Here is a 21209-nt window from a genome sequence, read left to right as displayed (position 1 = left end):
TTTTGCCATTTATAAACAAGACACCATTAAGGTCTTGAGCTATGGTGTCATTTCCAATGAAGCAACCCAGAAAGTCGCATCGTTTTCCACCCATATAGGGAATTTTGAATTTTTCAGCACTTGTTTTCAGATCTGCTTTCATGGCTTGTGTTTTGACAGCCAGATTCTGTAAACATCTGGTCGTCTGTGCATACTAGTGCCAGTAGACACAATCAATCTCGCAAATGTTACCAATAGTAATTCACTCAATGCTCGAACTTCCAAGTTGCTGTCGATGCTTCTTTGTGGATTCGGGCTTTATTCTGTCTAAAAACAATCTGAATTCAAGTCTAAATCCAGATCCACTGTTCTTGACATTGTTCACGAGGGACCGTTGGCTCCTTCAAGGCTAAGGATGAAGTTCCATTCTTCTGTAAAATTAACAAAAGACTAGATATTTATTTTTCTATCTAACAAATTTTAAGATTGTTTCAATGACACAACATTTCATCCTATTGTGTGGCAGTGGAATCTATACTCTGGGATTTGCTTAGTGATTCCTGCAGTTGTTTCAGAGACCAAGTTTTTTTTAACATTGAAGTTACAATTAAAAGAAAAAAAAAAGATTATACATCCTTGTCCCTATCAACTCTGATGAGTACCGTAAAATCCCGAGCAGGCGCCCACTCAAAATTTGGAAATAATAATGTATAACTGTTTGGTGGGTGCTTCTTAGATAACAACATGAAAAGATATGTCTTTTGTGTATTTTCTGAATGTGACAAAATTAGGGGTTGGGCGCTTATTGTGGAATGGGCAGAGGTTTGGTATTTTACGGTAGCGAAAGTAACAAGGGGAGAGTATTTAAGGATACAGCACTTCAGGAAGCAGGCATTACATGCACTGGTGGCAAGTTTGCCAGGGTACAATACTACATGGTTTGATCAGGACCACATTAAATTTTAATACACATTACACTGATTGCCTCCGTTCACCATTCCAGTGGAGGATGTTCAAAAACAAAGTGTGTACATGAGCGAAATGTCTCTCAAAAGATCAAAAGCAGGAAAAAAATATGTAACACTGCTGCACCTTAGTAGCTGCTTGCAGCACTAGCCACATCACCACAACATCCCAGCAACATATACTGTAGTAGCACCTCTGTGTAACTGAGATAGAGAAAATATGAGCATAGATAGTGAAGCAAAGCTGAAGTACACATGTTTGTAGTATAGGGCATATGAAGGACTGATGTAGTGAAAATGCTACAAATAGTATAGTGAAGCTCCTTCCTGAAAGGGCTTACTTCACTGGTTCTATAAGGGCTCCCGGAGAGTGACCATCCAGTTTGTCGTAGCCAGCTAGCCTTTCATAGCCTCCACCAAGAAGCACTTTGAAAGGCGGTAGTACCTACCTTCTGTGACTGGCTGCACAGACAGACGAGACCTGGTGAGGAGAGCCATGTTTGCGAGAGGCCCCTTTTCGCTGCTCGTCGCGTGCTGCTCGTGCAGTTTCTTGAGCTCGGGTAAAGTGACAGGGCGGGTGAGCTTGCGCACAAACTTCACATCCACCATGCACCAGCGGGGATTCTCACGAGTGCTCGTCCTGACACAAAAACACAAACACCATAGTTTAAACAAATATGCAACTATCTTTGTCTCTTAGGTCCTATAACGTGTGGAATGCAGTACATTTAGGAAGCAATTATTGAAATCCGTTTAGAAGACATTAGACAGTTGGTTTGGGGATTGAAGAACATAGATAGTTTATTAGTCTGCGGGAAGTCACATGATATCTCGTGGCCCAACATAGCGACATGCAGTCAAATGGTCCTAGCTCAAATTTGGGGTTTTACGTGCCAAACCAACAACGGGCATCTGGCACGCCCCAGCGGAGGATTGAGGATTAATTTCAACCAACTGGGGATCTTTTGACGTGCAACGAAAAGCTCGGTTACACGGCACCTTCTCTACAATAAGCCTTCGTCAAGTCAAATAGTCCTGTCATCCAACGTCAAGACATGGGACAGTTATGCCAACATGCACAGATAATTTTTTAGTGGTAGGAGCTTCTGCTATGGAGCACTCCATGCATCATAAAACATTTTAGGCACTTTGCGCTAATAGTTAGACGATTACAACCAGCCCAATGCTGCGACATGAACTTCAGACATGGAAGTAAGAAGGGTCTGCACACATACAGAAAGAAGTGCAAGTGTGCAGAACAGCAGTATGATATGAAACAAAATAAGTTGCACGAAGCTAGACGTATGGTACAACCTGCCTATAAGAGCCAGACCGATTGCCCAACAGTTCCGAATGATTCCGCAGACAAAGCATGAAGGTCGCAACGGCTGCTTCAAAGGGCACGAGAAGAAACGAGAAGAAACGTCGTGAAAGCAAACGTTTTGCTGAGAGACCTAGCAGCTTTGTTGACTTAGTTGGATCGTGCACGGGAAAACCCGAGAGTTCGAGCGAACAGCAGGGCTAGGTTTGGGCCAGTATGCGAGAGAATCGTTTTGGTGCGGGCGGATTTATTATAAGCTCTCTCGGGCTGCGTTTGAGGTGTCGGGAACCTAAAGTCCCGACCTTGCAAAAATGTAAAAATCAAACATTAGAAACCATGTTAATTTTTTAAAACATCTTTGAGTACACAAAACGTAGAGAAAAGACTATGCAAGTTGGAGTGCCCAAGTTATGACGCAGAAAAGGTCGAGGTAGCCAATGGCCCACGAGCCTTAAGTTTAATGGAAAGCATACACACTCTGCCAAGCAATCTTTGTGTTATCCGCTATAAAAAAAAAAAGCCTGTGCATCATTTTTCCTGCAGAACGTGCAGGCAGACAATTAATCTGAACTAGTAAAGAATGTGAGCAAATGACGAAGATCATACTAGGATTATACCTGGGAAAGGTGAGGAGTGCACTGCGCAAGTTCAATTATCGCGACGCTAATTGCTTGTCTAAAATGTGCACGTAACAGTTTTGAGGTTTCGTTCCATTGCAAGTTCTATTATGCCCTTTCCATATAGAATGGCTCTCTGCACAATATACAGAAATTGCACACAGGGTTTTAGTGTGGGCGATACACGAAGCATTACCGTTAACGGGAATTATAAAATGGTACCAACTGAACTCTTCTACACGCTTTTTATTTTAAATATTTCCTTCAATCAGAATTTCCCTGGGTCCTAAAACAAGCTGTTGTATGTGGTCAAATAACTTCCTTCATTTCACCCTTTTATTGATGTACCGATGAGGTTTGGATTACTTAGCCAGCATAATCACACTTAACCTTGATGATGCCTGCGGCTGCTACTACAGTAGTGGCTGCAGATGCCATCGTGTGTGCCCACTAAAAAAAACAGCAAACCACCGTCTGCTACTGGCAGTGGCGTATACAGGGGAGGGGGCTTACGGGGCTGAAGCCCCTTCCTGAAATATGGTCGACCCTAAAATATAAATATGCATGTTGCCCTCCCTTCCACTCTTCCTAAGTCATAAGCAACGCACTCCCCTCCTCAAAAAAATTTCTGGCTACGCCAGTGGGTACTGCTGCATGCAAATAATTCTCGGCTATCCCTTGCATATTCAATGAGGGCTTACTTGTCATAATGGCCACTCTTTTTGTCGAACTGTGTGTGATCTGGATAGGACTCACGGACAACCTGCAAGAAAAAAAGAAATGCGCTACATAGTTCAATTCTATTCAATAAGTAAGGTCATCCATTTACCTCCACTATCCCAACAATGCCTGGAACCTTGCAGTTGCTGTGGTAGAAGAAGCACTGGTGACCTTTCTTCATTCCGTCACGCATGAAGTTCCGTGCCTAGTTTCAGAAGGAGAGAATTAGCAGCCTGTGAATGCAACTCTGCTAAGTTTAGCTGCCCTAAAGCCTGATTCACACGATGCATTTTTCTATTGTAAATTTGGTGCAGCAATCAACCAGCGATCAACCGCACATGCAAACTTTCGCGTTCCCGTTTGCATTGTCAAAAGATATAGGGGTTTTTCACAAACGCTGAGCAGATCGTTTGACGGCTCAATTCTGCTTAAGCCAAGCTTATTTTCTTTAACTTTGCAAAACTATGCAAATTAAAATGATTGCAACAAACATAAGTATGAGGTTCTTTCATCTTTATACTTATTTATAGTTTACAAGCAACACTGCACTGTTGCAGTACTGCTAGATCCAGTGTACAAAAGCGTCATATTCAGACACAAAAAGGTTTGGCCACCGGCACTTAATCCACTCCACCAAGTCACCAGTGGCTCTTTCTCTGCGTGTTCATGTTGCTATGGTCACCGTGACATTATTGGATGAGTCGCATTTTTATTGGTTACCCATCCCCACCGCAAGAGCGGTGTCACAAATAAGGCTTGGCAGTTCAGCAGCTTCAAATATTTTAATATGGCATCGCAGCTGCCTTTTTTGTTGCACAAGAGTGACATTGCAAAAGTGAAATCACAAGTAAAATCAGACCATGTGAATCAGACATAAGAATGACAGTCATAAAGACAACTCATCCCTGGCATACTGCCACGAAGAAATCTCAAATACCTGGTAGTTTCTGACCCCATCCCAGCAAGATGTGCTTTCGGGACACGCAATCAAGTCATCGATGCTGAACTGCAAGTCCAGAGATAGGCGATGACACCATTTAATCAGGGCACTGAGAAAAACATGCTATGCTTTCAGCCTATACGGGAATGCGGCACACTAACCCTCATCTCGACGCCGTCTTCGATGCGGCTCTCTGGCTCGGACTTAATTAGCCAGTGACTAATTTCCGATTCTGCTGGGCGAGGTTTTTTGGTTGGTCCACCAGTCGATCCAACTGAAAAAGGTGGCATTCGTTTAATCGGACAATAGTTTTATCAAACAAAGTTCTGCCCACAACTTTCCGTCAGATTGTTTGAGGGAATGGAGGTGTACATTTTGAAAACCATAATGATGAATATCAGGCTAGAAGTCAAGGGTAAGGTAGGGGAGTGGGGGGGCTGTTTTTCCCAACAGCGAGAACCCCCTCCCCTCAGCAGAGGTCTGAACGGGTATGGGCTTTGTATTTACACTTACAAAGCAGACCCAATATTGTTTTCAGTGTGCAAAGACTTTGCAAAGATGTTTCTAGAGAAGGAGCCATGGGCATCAGCAGGATTTTCTCCTGGTAGAAGCAAATATTTCGCACCTGACATATCCTTTATTTTTTATTGTCACAGAGTGAAAAATATTTCTTGCAATCTACAGAACTATGAAACGGCCAAAATTGAACAAGGAGGTTGTATACTCATGCGTTCCAACTAACACATTCCCGCAACATTTTTATGACATATTATATTTGTAGATTTTCAAGCTAATGTTGGCATAAACCATGTAAAAAGTTTCTCCAAAAGTATTATGACAACTCTCGATTTAACTCCCGCAGCCCGGACACAAAACTCCGGTGATGGCGAATGGGGCATGAACATATCGGAACCAATGGGTTATCACTAGGGCTCTATGTTTTCGGAGTTCATTTTTCGTCAAAATCAAAGGGCGTTTTTCAGAGTTTATTTTTTGCCGCAGATTCTAAGTTAATTGGGGTTTATATTTGTTTGATTACCAATTCTCCGAAATTCTGAGTTTAATTTGAGTTTAAGAAAACGTCTCAAATTCAGACGTCCATCTAGCTGACATCTTTCCCTGTCTCTTTTACTTTTGGTTGTTTCAAGGTCTTTTCACACTCAGTCTGAGGTGTTTTAACATAATGGTAGAATCTATTTGTTTGTTCAAACGTGAACATGGGAAAACTGGCAAGTTGTCCGGACTACATACAGTGCATCTTCATGTCCAAACAACTGTCTGATCGTTCAAACTGTCATCTGCTCTTTCAAGATCGTCTTAAACTGTCGCCTGCTCGTTGAGACGACAGCGGTCAGTAGGCCAAATGTTGCGACAAGAACTACAGGCCTCAAAAAACTTTCAAGTTTGAAGGCTGTTTAGGGCAAGTAGGCTCGGTGTAACCAGCAGATACAAGAAGATGTTAATTGCTACCAGGGGCCATCACCGACTTGTTATCCCTGATTCAGTTGCTTCGATTCTGCGTGCGTTTTTCAGTTTCGACGTTGAGCAGTGAAGCTGCCGTACACACTTTTGTAGTCCGAGTAACATTGCGACTTAAAATAGTGAGCAGAGTCTCATCATGTAAATCAGGCTCTAGCCTGATTTACATCAGGCGTGAATGCTGTTCTGCAGCATTCACGCGGAATGAATCGTCACACATCACATTATTTACACAAAGGTTTGAGGGGGAACGAGCCTTGCTAATTTCGCTCAGGCCGCTAAAGTAGCAAGACGTTGCTAAGGCGTAGAATCAACAATTCCAGCGTAAAAAAGAGCATGGGGACTCACAATGACTCCGACAACATAACGTTCCAAGGGTTCGTTGATGTGGGACGTGGTGCTTCTTGCCCACACCCCAAAGCACATGCACGGCGACGGTGGTGTGCCACTAGGGGCACTCTGGTTTGTTTGTAAACATGAGCTGGTGTATAGCTTGGAGGTAGGAAGCTTCTGGAGGCGACATGACGCCACCACAATTGAAGCCGGGGGAGACTTTTGGTTTGGAGGGACATGCCCCCAACGATGACCAAAACCAAGACGCTATTGGTCGGGAAGGACAGCTGATTTGGTGCTAACAGCTTTTTTGGTAACTCTTGCGGGTATTTCCACCAACTGCGTCCTCTACTTCCGGCTTCACTTGGGATTTTCTCGTTTGGCTGGCTTGAGGTAGTATGTCGCCTCTTCTTCTTACCTCCATGGTGGTAGGCTAAGTGTTTTTGGGGGGAGCTGAAAGCTTTTTTCAGGTGGCAAATTAACTGCTCCTTTTGCGACCCCCTTATGGCAAGAGGCAAGGTTAATGGATTTAGAAGCATTGAAATTGGGTTTATACTCAGTTTCACCTTATGTCCGGCCGCAACAGATGCTATGAGCCATCAGAACCAATCCAAGGCCGTATGAGTGTCACGTGCCCTCGAAGAGGGGGCCCAGTGACGCGCGGAGAGCGTATCACGTGCTACGTTCACCGAGGTTGATTGGCTGGGATGGCTCGTAGTGTTTGCCGCAGTCTGACGTAAGGTGTAAATGGTCGTAAAGGGTCTAGATTGGCCCAAACGACGCCGGGTACGGCACTGTAAAGAGTTAAATAAAATAAAATTTCAAGGCAGGTTTTCGAAAATCTGTTCACGGAGACCTCTACTCATCAGTTTCCTGCAGCGCGAGGACTCCCTCCGTACGCAGCCCAACAAGCGCATACTAATATCGACCTCATCACTCGCAAAAACAAGGTTGTGATACCATAGGTTGGTTACCTTGAGTTCTCTTTCGCCGTGACATCGTCCTTTTCTCCGCCTCTAGGAGAGTTGCGGACTTTGATTTCCGAAAGCCAGCGCGAATTTCCTGGATTGGATTGTCTTGAGTTCTAAAACCTGAAACAAACGCGATGAAATCGGTCATCGCGCGATGGGTTTTGATTTGAATTCGTATGCTTTGATCGCTTTGCTAGTCAAATACCGCACTCGAACGTTTTGAGGGAATTTTTTTGCGCGTGCTCGGTTGAGAAGAAACGCATTTCTAAAATAAGTTCAGGTGGACCAAAATTCTTTCAGAACAGGGTGCTCGCAAGTGCTCTTGCGAGCACTTGCGAGTGCATTTGGTACCGTAGTAAAGTATAATAAAGTCATTTCTGCTGTTCGCTTCTCAGGGCACAGCAAACTGCACGATATCCCGCGTTTCAGAGTTTTCTTTTGCTGTTGAGACAGTTAATTCCCCTATCGTAAAAACATGGCTAGATAGCGCAAGCCACCGCCCTTTTTACGGATTCAGTCGTACGCATCAGAGCCAATACGCAGGATACGCATTCATTTATCCACTGATGGCGTTACAGAAGGAAGGCTGAGAAACATGCGGTATGGCGGTCTGCAACGCTGATCTTAGTGGCGTCCTGAAAGGGTCTTGCTTAGAATGCCGATGCACAGGATACCAAAGAACCGTTGCCATGGTACAGTTATCGCTGCTCATCCCAATAGGCGCCTGCATCCACTGTTGGCACCCGCCAGCAGCGCATAAAGACGCAGGTAAGCGTTCGTCAACATTGGCTTTCGGTATGTTTTTGCTACTGTAATCACAGGATGAGAACAGCAGTGAATTCTTTCAACCGTTCCGCCTCTCGGCTCTCCAGCGCGAACTTCGTGCCTTCGATAACACTTGGGTGTGTCGTGAGCTTCGAGCGTGCTAGCGCAGCCAAAGCACGGCGGAAGGAAACCAGCGCGCTGCAGGGCATTCAAAAGAGAAGCCCTACGCTTCTACCCGCCCTTCTTGACAGCGGTGGCGTGTGGCACTTAACAAAACGTGTGTCCCTTAGCAGAACCGCCGACCTTAGTATCTGATCAATGTCAGTTTGCCTGAGCACAAAACGTACAAAACCACAATTGGCGCTAACCTTTTTTTTTTACAAGATTTGGAATTTAAAAGCATAGATCTCCTGTGTGCTGACTACCCCAGTAAGTCTACTCCATCCTGTAGGGAGAAAATAGCAGTTTGATAATAAGAGGAGCAAAAAATACTTCTGATGTGGATTTTATCAATATCTGGCGCTTGTGAATGTCCCGTAGTGATTTCCAGACTGTCAAACACGCGAGCGCTTTGCAGGAGCACGTTCCAAGGTGTGTTGCCACTTACAACTGCAGAAGACACAACTGAACCCAAGCTTCAAGTAACTCCTGCAGCTCAAATGGTGTAAGAACACCTGCGGAGCAATACTGTACATGGATACGTATCTGAATGCCAAGGTGCCAAGAACAAAAGTTAGGGCACAAATGAGCTGGTGATGGTTGAACATAACAGATTAAAACCCTGAGACTAGAGATAGAGAGAACAACACAGAAGCAGGGTGTAAGATTGGCAGGTGGAGAAACGAAAGCTGATTGGGCGACCTGATTGTGTCCCCGCTTCAGGAAGGTTTATGGCACTCCACATAGATGGCGCCACGCAAAGAAGAAATGAAAAATCCAAGTATCCTAATTCATTTTGCAGGAAAAACGACTCGCTGGCAATTTATTTCGTGAAATGTGCATGAACTGCACCAGTTTAATTTAGCGGACTAATAATATAATTAATATATACGCTCTGTTTTGCCCAAAGTTCTATAGGGTGGTCCAAGTCACCAGGCTCGATCTTCAATGGACCGCAAAAATGACACCTGTACGTAGCAATCTAAACTTTTCGTCAAAGGTGTATTTCACAGGTCGGTTTTTTCTTGTAAAATTACAAAGCGTAGTTCTCTTTCTGTAAAAAATAGGGCCAAAAAACTTGCCAGGGTCTATGGCGAGTGACCACCCAGACGACCAAGTCCAATAGCGGGGTGTGTTTGGCGTTCATATTGATAGAGGGCGTCGGCAGCAGCGTCCGAAGGTGCAGCCGACCTGCGAAAGATAGCAGACGACACACAGACGAAATCTGTTGGCAGCAAAAGTGCCGTCGTTATGCAGACACATTTTTTTTTTTTTTTTACTTTAAGTTTTGCATTTATTGTTTGCATTTATTTTTGACCCAAAAGTACATTTCAAAAAGATTATGTTCATTTTAATAAACCGCGGTGGTCGCCAGCCGTCGCGATAAGGAGGTAGTGCCATCTATCAATACGAACGCCGTACACCCCCCGCTACTGGACCCCTGTCGTCTGTGTCGCTGCCCGCTGTAGACCTTAGCAGGTTTTTTGGCCTTTTTTTTTTACAGAAAGAGAGCTACGCTTTTAATTTTTCAAGAAAAAACGACCTGTGAAATACACCTGGTGACTTGGACCACCCTATACATTTCAAGTTAAGATAACCAAGGGGACGTGCAGCGCAACAAAATGAAAACGAGCTGAGAAGTCCGCTGAGGCGTGCCATTAAGGCGTTGACGGTGTTGATTCCACTCTGCCTGCAGATGTATTCGGCGATCTAGCTTATAGACGTTTGCAAGTACGGCCTCTGAGTGGCGCCTTCTTGCTGCGTGTGTGGGTAGATCATCTGATAGTCAAATATTGCTGAGGCATACCCACGGTTTCCAGACTGGTGCCCAAACAAAGCATTTTCCATCCACGGTGGCCAGAGCTCTCGAAAGCACGGCTGCTTGCATACGTCTATAAGTTTCCGCTGTTTACGTGCAAGCAAGGTAAGTTTTAGTTCGACGTGATTTGAAGCCGCCAATACGCTGTCGCACTACATTGCGGTCACACTGTGCCCAGCACGACAGAATCACCCAAACTTAACTGCTTGCATTAAAATAACCTCTCTTTTTCTTTCTTCGGGTTGTAAACTGACCAACAGTTTGGAATACTACCGTAGCGGCCCGTACCTGAAGAATCTTGGCCTTCTCCAAGTGCCAAAACACGGCAAAAAATGCCAATTTCGTCTGCTACCGCCAAATTCGTCTGCTCCAAGCGCGTTTGGGAGCAAAACAAAAATCAAAGTGCACGCCAGATGTTTCACAGATGACTTCACATTGCCAGCCGCTCACGCGGTTTAAAAAATGCACCAGAGCTAAGGAAAATGGAGATAAATAGTTGTCTGTTAGTTTTATTTTGCCACGATTTAGTAAATTCTACTTTAAATTAAAGAATATTGCTCACATGGTGTTTCTCTCGCTGAGTTCTATACAAACCCGAGTCTATGGCCTTCAGCACTCCACCACGACATCTATCATAAAGCGAAGATACCTGCTGAGCAGAAGCCGCCAGGAGGACAGAATCAGGTCGCACCGCCGCGGCAGGTTTCAGTAGTCGTTTACCCAACCACCCACCGTTCACAGAACTCTCAGACTTCTGTGTCACATTGTCCCTTGTTCTTCCCAGTCCCGGAGGTTTTAGTCTGTTAAGCTGCCAAGACTTTGCTCCAGAGCGAGATTGAGAAACAGTCGTGGGAAAGCGCTGACACGGCCAAGACGCCGCAGGCACACAAAAAGGGGTCAGAGCGGGCAGCACTTCATTGTGCGACGTAACGCGGACGCCGTCGTCGGTTGCACTGTCAGCAAGCAGGTGCCAAGGCGGAGTGGCGCACCCCCTTTAGATGTTGCAAACTCCCAACAGCTACTTTTGCTCAACTTATCTTCCTGTTAGTGGCTACATGCAACTTTTGCGTAACTTGGTCATGTAGGAGACAGAGCCGTGACGAGTGGAGGTGAAATCCCAGCGGGAAAACAGACAACAGCCCTCGGTGCCAAGGGGTCCGTTTCTTGTGAAGGTGAGCCCGTGGATAAAGCAGTGACCTGGTATGGAACACATCACGCAGCGAATATTTGTTTGGCACTTGCTTGCTCTTGTCTTTAACCAAGTCTATGTTGATAATTTGGAACAATGTATAATATATATATATTAACAACATATAATACATGTACATATATTAACTGTAAGTCCGTGGTTTATATAATATATATATGTATAAAACGGCAGAAATATTTTTATCCACCTGTGTTGTGTGTCCCTTTTTATATATATATATATATATGTGTGTGTGTGTATGTGTGTACATATGGAATGGGACAATAGATATGGTGCGTGTACAATCAAGAAGGTAATCTCGTGCTCGACATGCTTCTGCACTACATTGCGCTCGTGCTCAAAATGACAGCTATGGTATCGGGCACTGTGAATAGATTATTTGTATATTTTCTTTTCCATGTTGGTAAACGAGCTTCCATTAGTAAATCTATAATTTCGAGTAAACATTGCACGGAATGAAATCAAGCACAATATCGCTGCTTGGTGGCTGCAAACCGCATGAATTGGACGATTGATTTGGAGTGATCAATCATACAACGGAGTTGTAATTGCTTAAATTGATCTCCACAGTGCCTTCGTTCGTATGTGAACCTGATATTGCTGAAGTTGGCGCATCTGAACAAGAACCAAATGTCCAAGAAGCCCCGCAGAGCCCTCCAAATGTTGCCCGAGCAAACTCGCAGCCATCACTTGCTGCCGGGACCACAGGTGACACGGTAAGCCAGCATTACTGTAAAGGCTCTAGGTACTTTACGCCAGCAGTGCGCACCTTCAGAGCACATTTTGGGCACATATTCACTGAAATAAATGTAAGGGCACAAACAAGCTGGTGTACATTAAACATGATTCAAAAACCCCGAGACTGCAGGTAACGACACACACGCTCAGAAGTCTCAAACACAGCTGAAATTTAATTTTCCAAAACCTGGTTAAATAGGAAAAAAAAAACGAACGAAAAGGGGGAAGGCAAAACCCCAAGAACGCCTCTTTCCACACATGTACATTCCAAATAGGGTTGTGTGAATATTCGAAATTTCGAATAGTGGTTCCGAATAATACACTATTTGATATTCGCTTCGAGAAGAACTTCACTATTCGCGTTTTTCGAAGTGTTGATTGCGATGGGTTAGCCCCGTTGAGTGCGCTTCTTACCGAGCATCGGTGCACTGCGGAGAAGCAATACCCGAGGAAGCAAGCTCCGCGGGTGTTGCTTCTCCGCATTTCATCGATGCTCGGTAAGAAGCGCACTCAACGGAGTAACCCGCCGCGATAAACATTTGAAAAAGTATGAATATCGCAGTTGCGTGCTTGGACGAAAACCATACATTCAAAGTAAACGCATGCCGGCTGTATATGAAAATAAATGGGAGCTTTGTGAATGTGTATACTGTAAAACCTTTTATTTTCGGGGCCCCTGTTTTTCGCAAATCGGTCACAGAGGACATATCGCGGCCACTAAAGTTCGCGAATTTTAGAGACCTGCATTGAAATTCTTGAAGACCGAAATTTTCGCGTGCCTTTAAGTTTGTGAATTTTTCAATTCGCGATATTCGCGAAAATTAAGGGCTTGCAAACATTAAGGGTTTTACAGTATCTACATTGTAGTAAAAGTTTTAAAATTAAACTGACTGTTTTGCAAGAGTATATGTTGGGCAGAGATGCCCTTACAACCTGCGTTCATCATGCGCGAGTCATTCTTTTTTAACTCGAAATTAAAGAAAGAATATTTAAGATTTGTAAATTCACTCAATTGGGTATAGTTGGCCATTTCCATTGGATTAATTTTATGTCAAACTTGTTGTTTACTTACCATCCCAAGACATCAGACCTTCTGAGGTCACAGTTCATAAATATAGATAGATTAAATTCGGCTTATAAATGAACACGTGGAACAACCTTCACAAGTTTCGCTGGGGTTTTGTCTAAGTATTATGTTATGGTAGTGAAAGGCGTGGAAAAACTATTCGATATTCGATTCAAAAATATTCGGCCAAAAGCACTATTCGCTTCGAATTCGCTTCGAACTCAAAATCCACTATTCGCACAAGACTAATTCCAAACAGTTGGCCGCTGCAACATTATCCTCCTCTCTTATCTTTGCATCCTGTCACCTGGACCCAAAACAAACAAAACAATTTTTCTTCCTGGAAACTTGTAAACACTTTAAGGACAGCACTTTTCCAAACCTAAGAAACCGCCGAAGTTCTTGGTACAAACCAAACGAAGGCATATTAACGGCATTTTCATGACGTAGTATTGTAAATGATTCTTTTATCAAACGTTTGTGGTGATCTTTTTCCCTTTCTTCCACTGATGTCCTTGAAGTGTCTACAAGTTTTCTGGAAGAAAAGTCGTTTTGTTCGTTTTGGGTCGGGGTGACAGGGTTAAAAGATAAGAGAGGAGGAAGATGTCGCAGATGCCATCATTGTCCTGCTAGCTGTTTGGAATGTACATGTGTGAAAAAAGGTGTTCTTGGGGTTTTCTGTTCCCCCTTTTTTTTTTTTTTTTCTTATTTAACCAGGTTTTGGAAAATAAATTTTCAGCTGTGTTTGTGATTCACTGTGGTTCGCACACGATGCTGCAGATTGTTCACTCATGTGTTGCCTTACACAAGTTATCCCAACGGTGCCAAGCACCATGCAGTAATGTCAGCAAAGGAGTTCAAAGTGGCATACTAAATGAAAGTCCACTTACCTATGTTTACCTACGTTAATAACAAGGCTCGCTCAAAGGGACTCCCTTATAAAAGAAAAGCTCAAAATTCTTTGTGTGAGCTCGCAGTTTTTAATGTTTCTTAAACAAATGATCTTGCAGCCTAGGCTATTGGTCTCAATTTCCAGGGTTGATATTTCTAATGTTTGTTTTTCCAGAGGATGTCAGAAATGTGGTCGAAGGACAACGTGGTGCCACCGTTCTCCGACGCCATCCAGCCACTGTTGCACGGCCAGAGCATGAGCAGAGACGAGCAGAATCGTCTTGCTCGACAGTTGAGGCACGAACTTATTGATTTCCTCAAGTGAGTCTGCAAATGAGGGAATTTTCTTATAGTACGTCGAGTTTCCTACAACATGCTTTTTTTTCTTTGCCACAGGGTGCTAGTTGCAGTGACATAATTGCTGCGCCAAACTGCGCTCGAGTGCTTACCTTGCTACGTCCTGCTAAAATGTGAGGAATTTGTGCAAATATCACGGCAAAACTTAATTTCACTTTAGTTATACTGAGCATATAATAGCTCAGGCCTCTCAACCCAGCCGGGTCGTTACGATCTGCTCGTGCAAGGTTTTAGAATTCTTGATTATTGCCTCAAATAACATACTGTTCGATTGCATTTCCTATCAAAGACTGACGGTACTCGGCAGTTACGCAATAATGGCCATGTTCGTGGTCTCTTCTGGAGGGTTAGCTGGTTTTGTTGGGTGCGCTCCTCACCGCGCACTGGTGTACTGCAGAGAAGTGACAACCGTAGAATAGGCATTGCCATTTTGCATGTCTCGCTCCGCCGCAGCGTACCCGTGTGCTAACAGGAGAGCACTTCTTCAGAGCGAGACGCGACACACTTTCTGAACACAACTTCGGTTTGTATCAGGGGTCGGCAACCTTTTGAGGCGGAGGTCTGAGCTGTCATGAAGCCGACACCGCATCCGCGACCTTGAGAATAATGTACAAGACTGGAATAGACAACATGTTTATTTTCAGCACGCATGTCACAAGGTTGCAGTTGACAAAAATAGGTTACAGTTTTTCTGTGGAAAGCGGTGTGCTCATCTCTCCCGCAGAACTTTGGCAGCAAGGGAAGTGACAAAGATTAGACTCAGTAGCCTGCTGTTGGAAAAGGTCGAGTTTCAGCTCGAAAGCTTTAACGTCTGCGAGCATCCCAAACACGAGTTTCCCTTTTTCTTGCAATCTTACACTGAGCTCATTTAGGTGGCGAGTAACATCAGCCAGTAGAGCCAACTCTCGGACCCTAACATCGGACAGCTCCTGCTGTGGTTTGCCTTTTTCAAGAAGAAACGCTGCGGTCTCCTCATGGAACACAAAAAAGCAACACAATACTTGTCCCCTGCTAAGCCTACAAACTGCACTGTCATACAAGATATCTCCATGGTCAGCTTCTGTGTCGGACAAGAACTGCTGAAACTGTCGATGGTTTAAGCCGTGACAGCGGATGAAATTTACGGTAGAAACAATGAGCTTTATTACTGTCTCTGAACGCATCACTTTGGTACACAATGGATCCTGGTGAATAATGCGAAGCAGGTGAATAGGGACACTAACAGTCAGGCGTGCCATTTTGGAATTAATGCGTCCAATAACACCAGCTTTACAACCGACCATTTTCCTTGCACCATCAGTCGCCACACTTTTGAGGTCCTTCCAGCTTAGCTGCAGCCTATCTAGAGATTTGCACACCTCAGTATAAATATATCTTCACCTGTTGTTGTGCCCTTCAGGCTTTGAAGAGCAGCTAGCTCCTCTGTCACTTTAAACTTAGCATCAACTTCCCAAACAAAAATGAGTAACTGAGCTGTGTTACAGACATCGTTGGTTTCATCAAGCGCAAGAGAGAAGCACTGGAAAAATTTTGCTCTATCTTTCAAATCACACAACGACTGTTCGCCCATGTCTTCAGATCTCCTGATGAAGTTCGAGCAGATATAGACTGTTTCTTGAACAAATTTTTCTCCGGACAAAGATCATTAGTGACGCTCAATAGGCACTTCTTAACAAGTTCATCTGTAAAAGGTTGCTCATTCTGCGCAATCAGTTTGGGGACAGTGTAACTAGCCTGAACAAGAGCCACCTTTTCCTCAACGTTCTTAAAGATGTCTTGCTGCGTAGACAGGCCTTTCTTCAAACTCTCAATTCTTGGTTCTAGCCTGTGACATCAAAGGGTGGTACTTGGCACGAGGATAAGTTTCATAGTGCCAGTGTAAATTATACTCTTTGAAGACAGAGAGAGCTTCTTTACAGTCAAGGCAGACCGCCTTATCCTTGCATTTAATAAAGAGACAATCATCTGTCCACCGATCTTGATATGTCCAACATTCTGATGCTATTTTCTTTTCTTGCCACCCTTAGAAAGGGGCATGTCACCGAGAGAAACACGCTGAAAAAAAGAATTATAAAAGCAAATACTAGCAAGCAAATCGTGCATTGAATACAATATTATTTGGAAACTTGCCTCTCAAATTGTAGACAGGTACCTTGAGAATATCGGACACAACAGAAAAAAGTTAACCTTTCTGCTCTGGCAGTCGTCAATCAAAACATGCGCTGCTAGTGGCAGCAGCGTAAAGAATGTTCCAGCAGTGGGACTTCGGCCAAGGTTCCAAGAAGTAACCCACGCTTTTTCATTTTACCAACCGTAAAATACCAAGCAAGTGCCCACTCAAAATTTGACGATACTAATCGCGAAAAAATAGGGGATGGGTGCATGTGAGGTCATCAGTTTTACATATATATGTACTGTGCATATTTTTTCAGATGCTTTAAGTTTTGAGGGTGGATGCTTAGTGCAGAATGAGCGGATGTACAGTATTTTACGGTATCTCCTCGCCATCTTGCCTCCAAGGAGAGAGAAGGGGATGAACAGATTATCCGTTCTGTGACGCTGCTTCCTCAAGGTCAGGGTCAAGTTCGGACCCTAAAATAACAAAAAAAGGAAGTGAAGACGTTATCTGCCAACCGTAAAATACCGGGGGAGCACCCACTTTCACTAATAACTGGATTAATCTAGACATGGGTGCTTGACGCACAACTTGCAGAATTCCCAAGCTTGGAACACGTTAATAGTGGGCTCTTGAACGAAGCGGGCGCTTCAGCAAAATTTTACGGTAAGTGTGAAGATGGAGGACATTGCCAACTGGAAGCAATCCTGTCTAACCCCATTTGAGGTCAAAACTGGGGGAGGTTTCTGACATTGTCCCGCGGGCTGCGGGTTGCCGACCCCACGCATGTATGATAGACTGCGATATCCTGGCAGTACCTCTTTCCAGTTTGAAATTTGGCAGGAATACTTTAGTATCGCAAGAATATTTATATGCACTTTTTTCTAGGTCTATTTTTATGCAAACTCATTTGTGTAGTTATCACTTTTATATAGGTGGTGTTGATTAGAATTAAATTGATAGGTGCAGTGGATGGAAGCTTGGGAAGAACATGGACGAATTGTGTAGGATTGTTTTTTCGGAATTGATCGTTTAAATGCCTTTCTTTTTTAAGAAGTTCTTCATATAAAATGTAATTGACGTTCCCAATCAAATGACAAGTGCTTTGTTTTTTTAATGTAAATTATAAATCACAGTTTATTACAACCTCTAGAACGTGAAGGAATCGTTAATTTAGGTGCTCGAAATTGTTGTATTCTAATATTAGTTCAGTGGGATTCATTACCTAAAATAAGCATTCACAGCAGTTTGTGCTGTCCTTCATCGGTCATCTTATTGTTACCTTGTCTGGTGCTCCTCCACACAACTAAGCAATAGTTCTGTGTTTGAGGGAATTTCTTCTGCTGTGCAACTGATGCTTACAAAAAGTTGCACATAAGTGGAAATGCAAAGCAGACATTGGCTTTTAGTTGGACAGGATGACATAATAATCTTAGCATAATATTTTCGGTGGTATGAATGAAAATAAAATGTGCACTCATGCTCCAAAAATTATTTTTGCTACCTTAAAATTGATTTTTGGCTGCTCCAAGGGCTGCTCCAAAATAACTTGGACTGATCACATCACTGTAGCCGGCACAATCAGTTGGTCATATGACCAATACGGCATGCAGGTAGAGAAGAGGAGGCAAAGCTGTGTCTTTGCAGCTGCTCTGCAGTCCAGAGCAGACGGCACACCTCGGCCTTGGGTTTCTCTTTCGCTGGCATGCATCTGGTAGTTGTTAGTCAAACAAACACATTGTACTCCTTTGGGTATTTCCTTCCCATTTGATGAAGGCTAGGTCCTCGTTGGTAAAGAAATGGCAAACATCCGAAAGCCGTAGAAAAGGGAAAACAGACGTCGCTACAACTAGCAGACGACGCCGGCGCTTGCCACCCGAATGCCTGATCCTGATGCGACCTTACCCCCTGCACAAGAACCAGACAAACTTGTGTGCAATATTGGTCGTACCCAAACACACTAGACTGACCTACACGTGTGCCCTCCGCCAGGCAACCATTTGCTCATGCCTGCCTCGCCAGTCTAACGCCTGCAGAAGGAACAGCAACATGCAATCGTGTGCTCTGGTTGACTTTTATTGCGACTGTGCAGTGTTCACTTTGTAGCTGTGCCTGCCACCTGAAACGATGGATAATTTCTTTTTATCCCACTAAAGCAACAACAACTTGATCGAAGACTTGAACCCGGCTATAAGACGTTGGAAATACCAGCGGCTTGGAGAGTCACTTGTGAGTGCATATCCCAAGATCTTATGGGACAAGCAAGGAAGGGCCACTAAATGTTCGGCCAAATCGCCAATGGTACCATTTCGCTTAATAGATCTTGATGTGGGCAAGATTGTCCAACTTGCAGAGATTTTGTTTCCTTCTGCTTTTTCCAGGCCACATTCCTCTCAAGACTGGCCGAGACTCGGAGGCACCGAAAAGCGCGGAACGACAAGAAAGCAGAACTGCCACGGCTTTCTCCCGTACCTTCCGATTCTCGTGAACAGTGCGCGCCCACCATCGACATGACGCGAGCCATTCAGGAATTGAAGGTAGTTCGACCTAATGCTATCACAAATGCACGATTAAATGGAATGACTGTTTTACATGCACCCCAGGCTGAACTTTTTTTTTTTTCTGCACTTACCTCAGGAACTTGCTGCAGCAGTGAGCCCCTCCGGACCGTTCGGTGTTGACAGAATGAAACAACTGTTGGGGTCAACTTAGGAGGATGAACAAATTAACACTGCACGGAAGATTGCCAAGCCGTCTTCTCAACAGAGGTGTGGTGAGTATAATCGTGTTCGTTGGTCTTTTGCATCGCTAATGATTGCATAAATATGAAAACAATATAAATGCATAAAGAAGCGAGACAAAAATGACAAAGTAAATGGACCCTTCTGCAAAGTAGTACATGCCCTAGCGCAGTGCACGTGAAGCATGCTGGGAACTTTGAGGTAAGCTGGTTGAAATCGAGCATAAATGTAAGAAGCTTCAGGAGATGATACGCCACCGCGAGTGAAGTCCAGGGAGACTTCCAGTTTAGGACACTCCCCCAATGATGACCAATAGCGAACAGAGCCAAAATACTCTATCACGCTATCAGTGGAGGAATTGTCTCAGAGGCTCATCCATTAATTGCATGGCTTTATTGTGTGTATCATGGTTTAAGCGGTTGATGTTTAAATATGTTAACAAATGCTTGTTTATTGCAATTCATGTTTTTTTTTTTTTTTTTAGGTTTTTGCTGCTTCATTTGAAGTGATTGCATGTTCTGTGAGGAAGTTGGGGAAGACAGTGAAGAGAACAACTGCTCGCTTCATCCCTTCGTCATGAGGAGTGTGTGATTCAGGTCAAGGACAGCAACAACAGCAAACAGTGTGAATGTGTCAGACTCACCTTTTAGCTAAATGATACCACGTTCAGACAACGTTTACAGATGCATTTTGACCCCCTCCCACCCCTCCGCAGCCCAAGTCATAGACATCGCATCCACCTTAGTTCTCCCACCCCGAAAGGAATTCCAGGCTACACCGCTGAGCAAGGTGATGGAGCATTGACATTCTTTGTGCACTGCCTTAGTCTTGAGGGGTTGGTAAGGAAGACTTGGGATAATTTATTGGATCTATCATTATGTTTCTTCTGGTTCACTCACTTGCATCATTCAAATTTTCCATTACTTCATTATAACCGGGGGGGGGGGGGGGGGTAGCAGTAATTTGGCTGTGACAAGGTGTATCCCCCCTTTTTCACGGTAATCACTGCCTAAATAAAGTTTAGCACTTGCTTCCGACGTACTTCCATATGCTGCATGCAGTAACACCCAACTGTGACAAAGGTGCGTGTATGCACAAAACAACAGACTGACAAGCAGTGATGTAGAAGCGAGCTTCGCATTCACTAGTGCGGGACTCGGGTGGCGGGTTTGATTCCCAACCAAGGTGCCTGCGATCTGATGCAGGTATATTGCGGAGAAGGCGCCATGGTAACCGAGCTCTTTGTCGCACATTAGACGATTCCCACGTGGTCGAAATTAGTCCTCTACTAGAGCGTACCAGATGCCCATCATTAGTTCGGCGCGTGGAACCCCCCCATACAAATTTGACAGCCGTGGACATGTCCTCTTTTGCGGATCCGTCGGGGTTGGGTACTCTTCATCGTGTTCCGAGCATGTATTGGACATGAGGGCTGCGTCGGCGTTCGGCGAGGACTCGGATCTAATCGCGCGCCTCGTGTACATGGATGCATGGATGGATATTGATGGCTATACCCTTTGTAACGGGCGGCAGCTTGCGCCACCCAGCCTAAGTAAAAAGACAAACATGATTCCTCCTGTCCTTCTAACTATCACCGGGCAGTGTGGGATATCACCAGGATGACCTTCCGGGGAATCGGACAAAAAAAAAGAAAAGCTAAAAGCATCACCCCCGCCTCCTCCTCCCCGGCGAGGGGGTCGCCAATTTTCTCTGGTCAAACCTTGTCGGTATTACCCCAGCACCGTAGCCACGCGGGAGGGAGTCCCAATTTTCTTCTGTTTGTCTCTCCCCAGCTGTGCTAGTTAGTTCTGCATCATTCGATTTTTCCTATATAGATAATTTCCACCAGTCTTCTCATCGCCTCTTTGTGACTGTAATCCTTTTTCTCTTCCATCCTTCCATCGTCGCCAATAAAATCCAAGGCCCCGGCCGAATCCGTTACCCCTTCAGGGAGGGCACTTCAAAACCAAAAGAATGCACGTTTTAACATTATCTACACCGGCGAGTCACGTGCTTCGGTGT

The 21209-nt window shown here is 44.4% G+C and overlaps 2 protein-coding genes across 2 annotated transcripts; one reads left to right on the top strand and one right to left on the bottom strand.

The window, feature by feature from the left end:
• Positions 1-258: 258 nt before the first annotated feature.
• Positions 259-7417, bottom strand: LOC8023607 (thymocyte nuclear protein 1). The gene is made up of 7 exons (XM_040223184.3): positions 7329-7417; positions 4704-4816; positions 4540-4608; positions 3712-3807; positions 3584-3645; positions 1394-1584; positions 259-410 (listed from the first exon to the last, which is right to left on the bottom strand). The coding sequence occupies exons 1-7, from the start codon at positions 7351-7353 to the stop codon at positions 361-363; spliced, it is 606 nt and encodes a 201-aa protein (XP_040079118.2). The 5' UTR covers positions 7354-7417; the 3' UTR covers positions 259-360.
• Positions 7418-7919: 502 nt separating this feature from the next.
• LOC8027018 lies at positions 7920-20842 on the top strand. Its single transcript, XM_040223178.3, has 8 exons — positions 7920-8093; positions 11154-11240; positions 11849-11994; positions 14149-14294; positions 18603-18747; positions 18828-18983; positions 19084-19219; positions 19672-20842. Exons 1-7 carry the CDS (start codon positions 7928-7930, stop codon positions 19156-19158), a joined length of 921 nt encoding a protein of 306 aa, XP_040079112.2. The 5' UTR covers positions 7920-7927; the 3' UTR covers positions 19159-19219; positions 19672-20842.
• Positions 20843-21209: the final 367 nt, after the last annotated feature.

The sequence above is a fragment of the Ixodes scapularis genome, unplaced genomic scaffold (assembly GCF_016920785.2).
Source record: "Ixodes scapularis isolate PalLabHiFi unplaced genomic scaffold, ASM1692078v2 PGA_scaffold7__128_contigs__length_106722199, whole genome shotgun sequence".
Lineage (NCBI taxonomy): Eukaryota > Metazoa > Arthropoda > Arachnida > Ixodida > Ixodidae > Ixodes > Ixodes scapularis.
This window is presented reverse-complemented; position numbering and strand designations above follow the sequence as displayed.

Bases quoted from the DNA above. Each gene is read 5' to 3' on its own strand.
- LOC8023607 (XM_040223184.3), bottom strand. From the start codon at position 7,353: ATGTCACGGCGAAAGAGAACTCAAG. The intron at 4,817-7,328 runs GTAACCAACCTA...CACCTTTTTCAG, and splicing joins ACGGCGAAAGAGAACTCAAG to TTGGATCGACTGGTGGACCA. The intron at 411-1,393 runs GTAGGTACTACC...TTAATTTTACAG, and splicing joins TGTGCAGCCAGTCACAGAAG to AAGAATGGAACTTCATCCTT.
- LOC8027018 (XM_040223178.3), top strand. From the start codon at position 7,928: ATGGCGGTCTGCAACGCTGATCTTAGTGGCGTCCTGAAAGGGTCTTGC. The intron at 14,295-18,602 runs GTGAGTCTGCAA...ATCCCACTAAAG, and splicing joins GAACTTATTGATTTCCTCAA to CAACAACAACTTGATCGAAG. The intron at 18,984-19,083 runs GTAGTTCGACCT...CACTTACCTCAG, and splicing joins GAGCCATTCAGGAATTGAAG to GAACTTGCTGCAGCAGTGAG.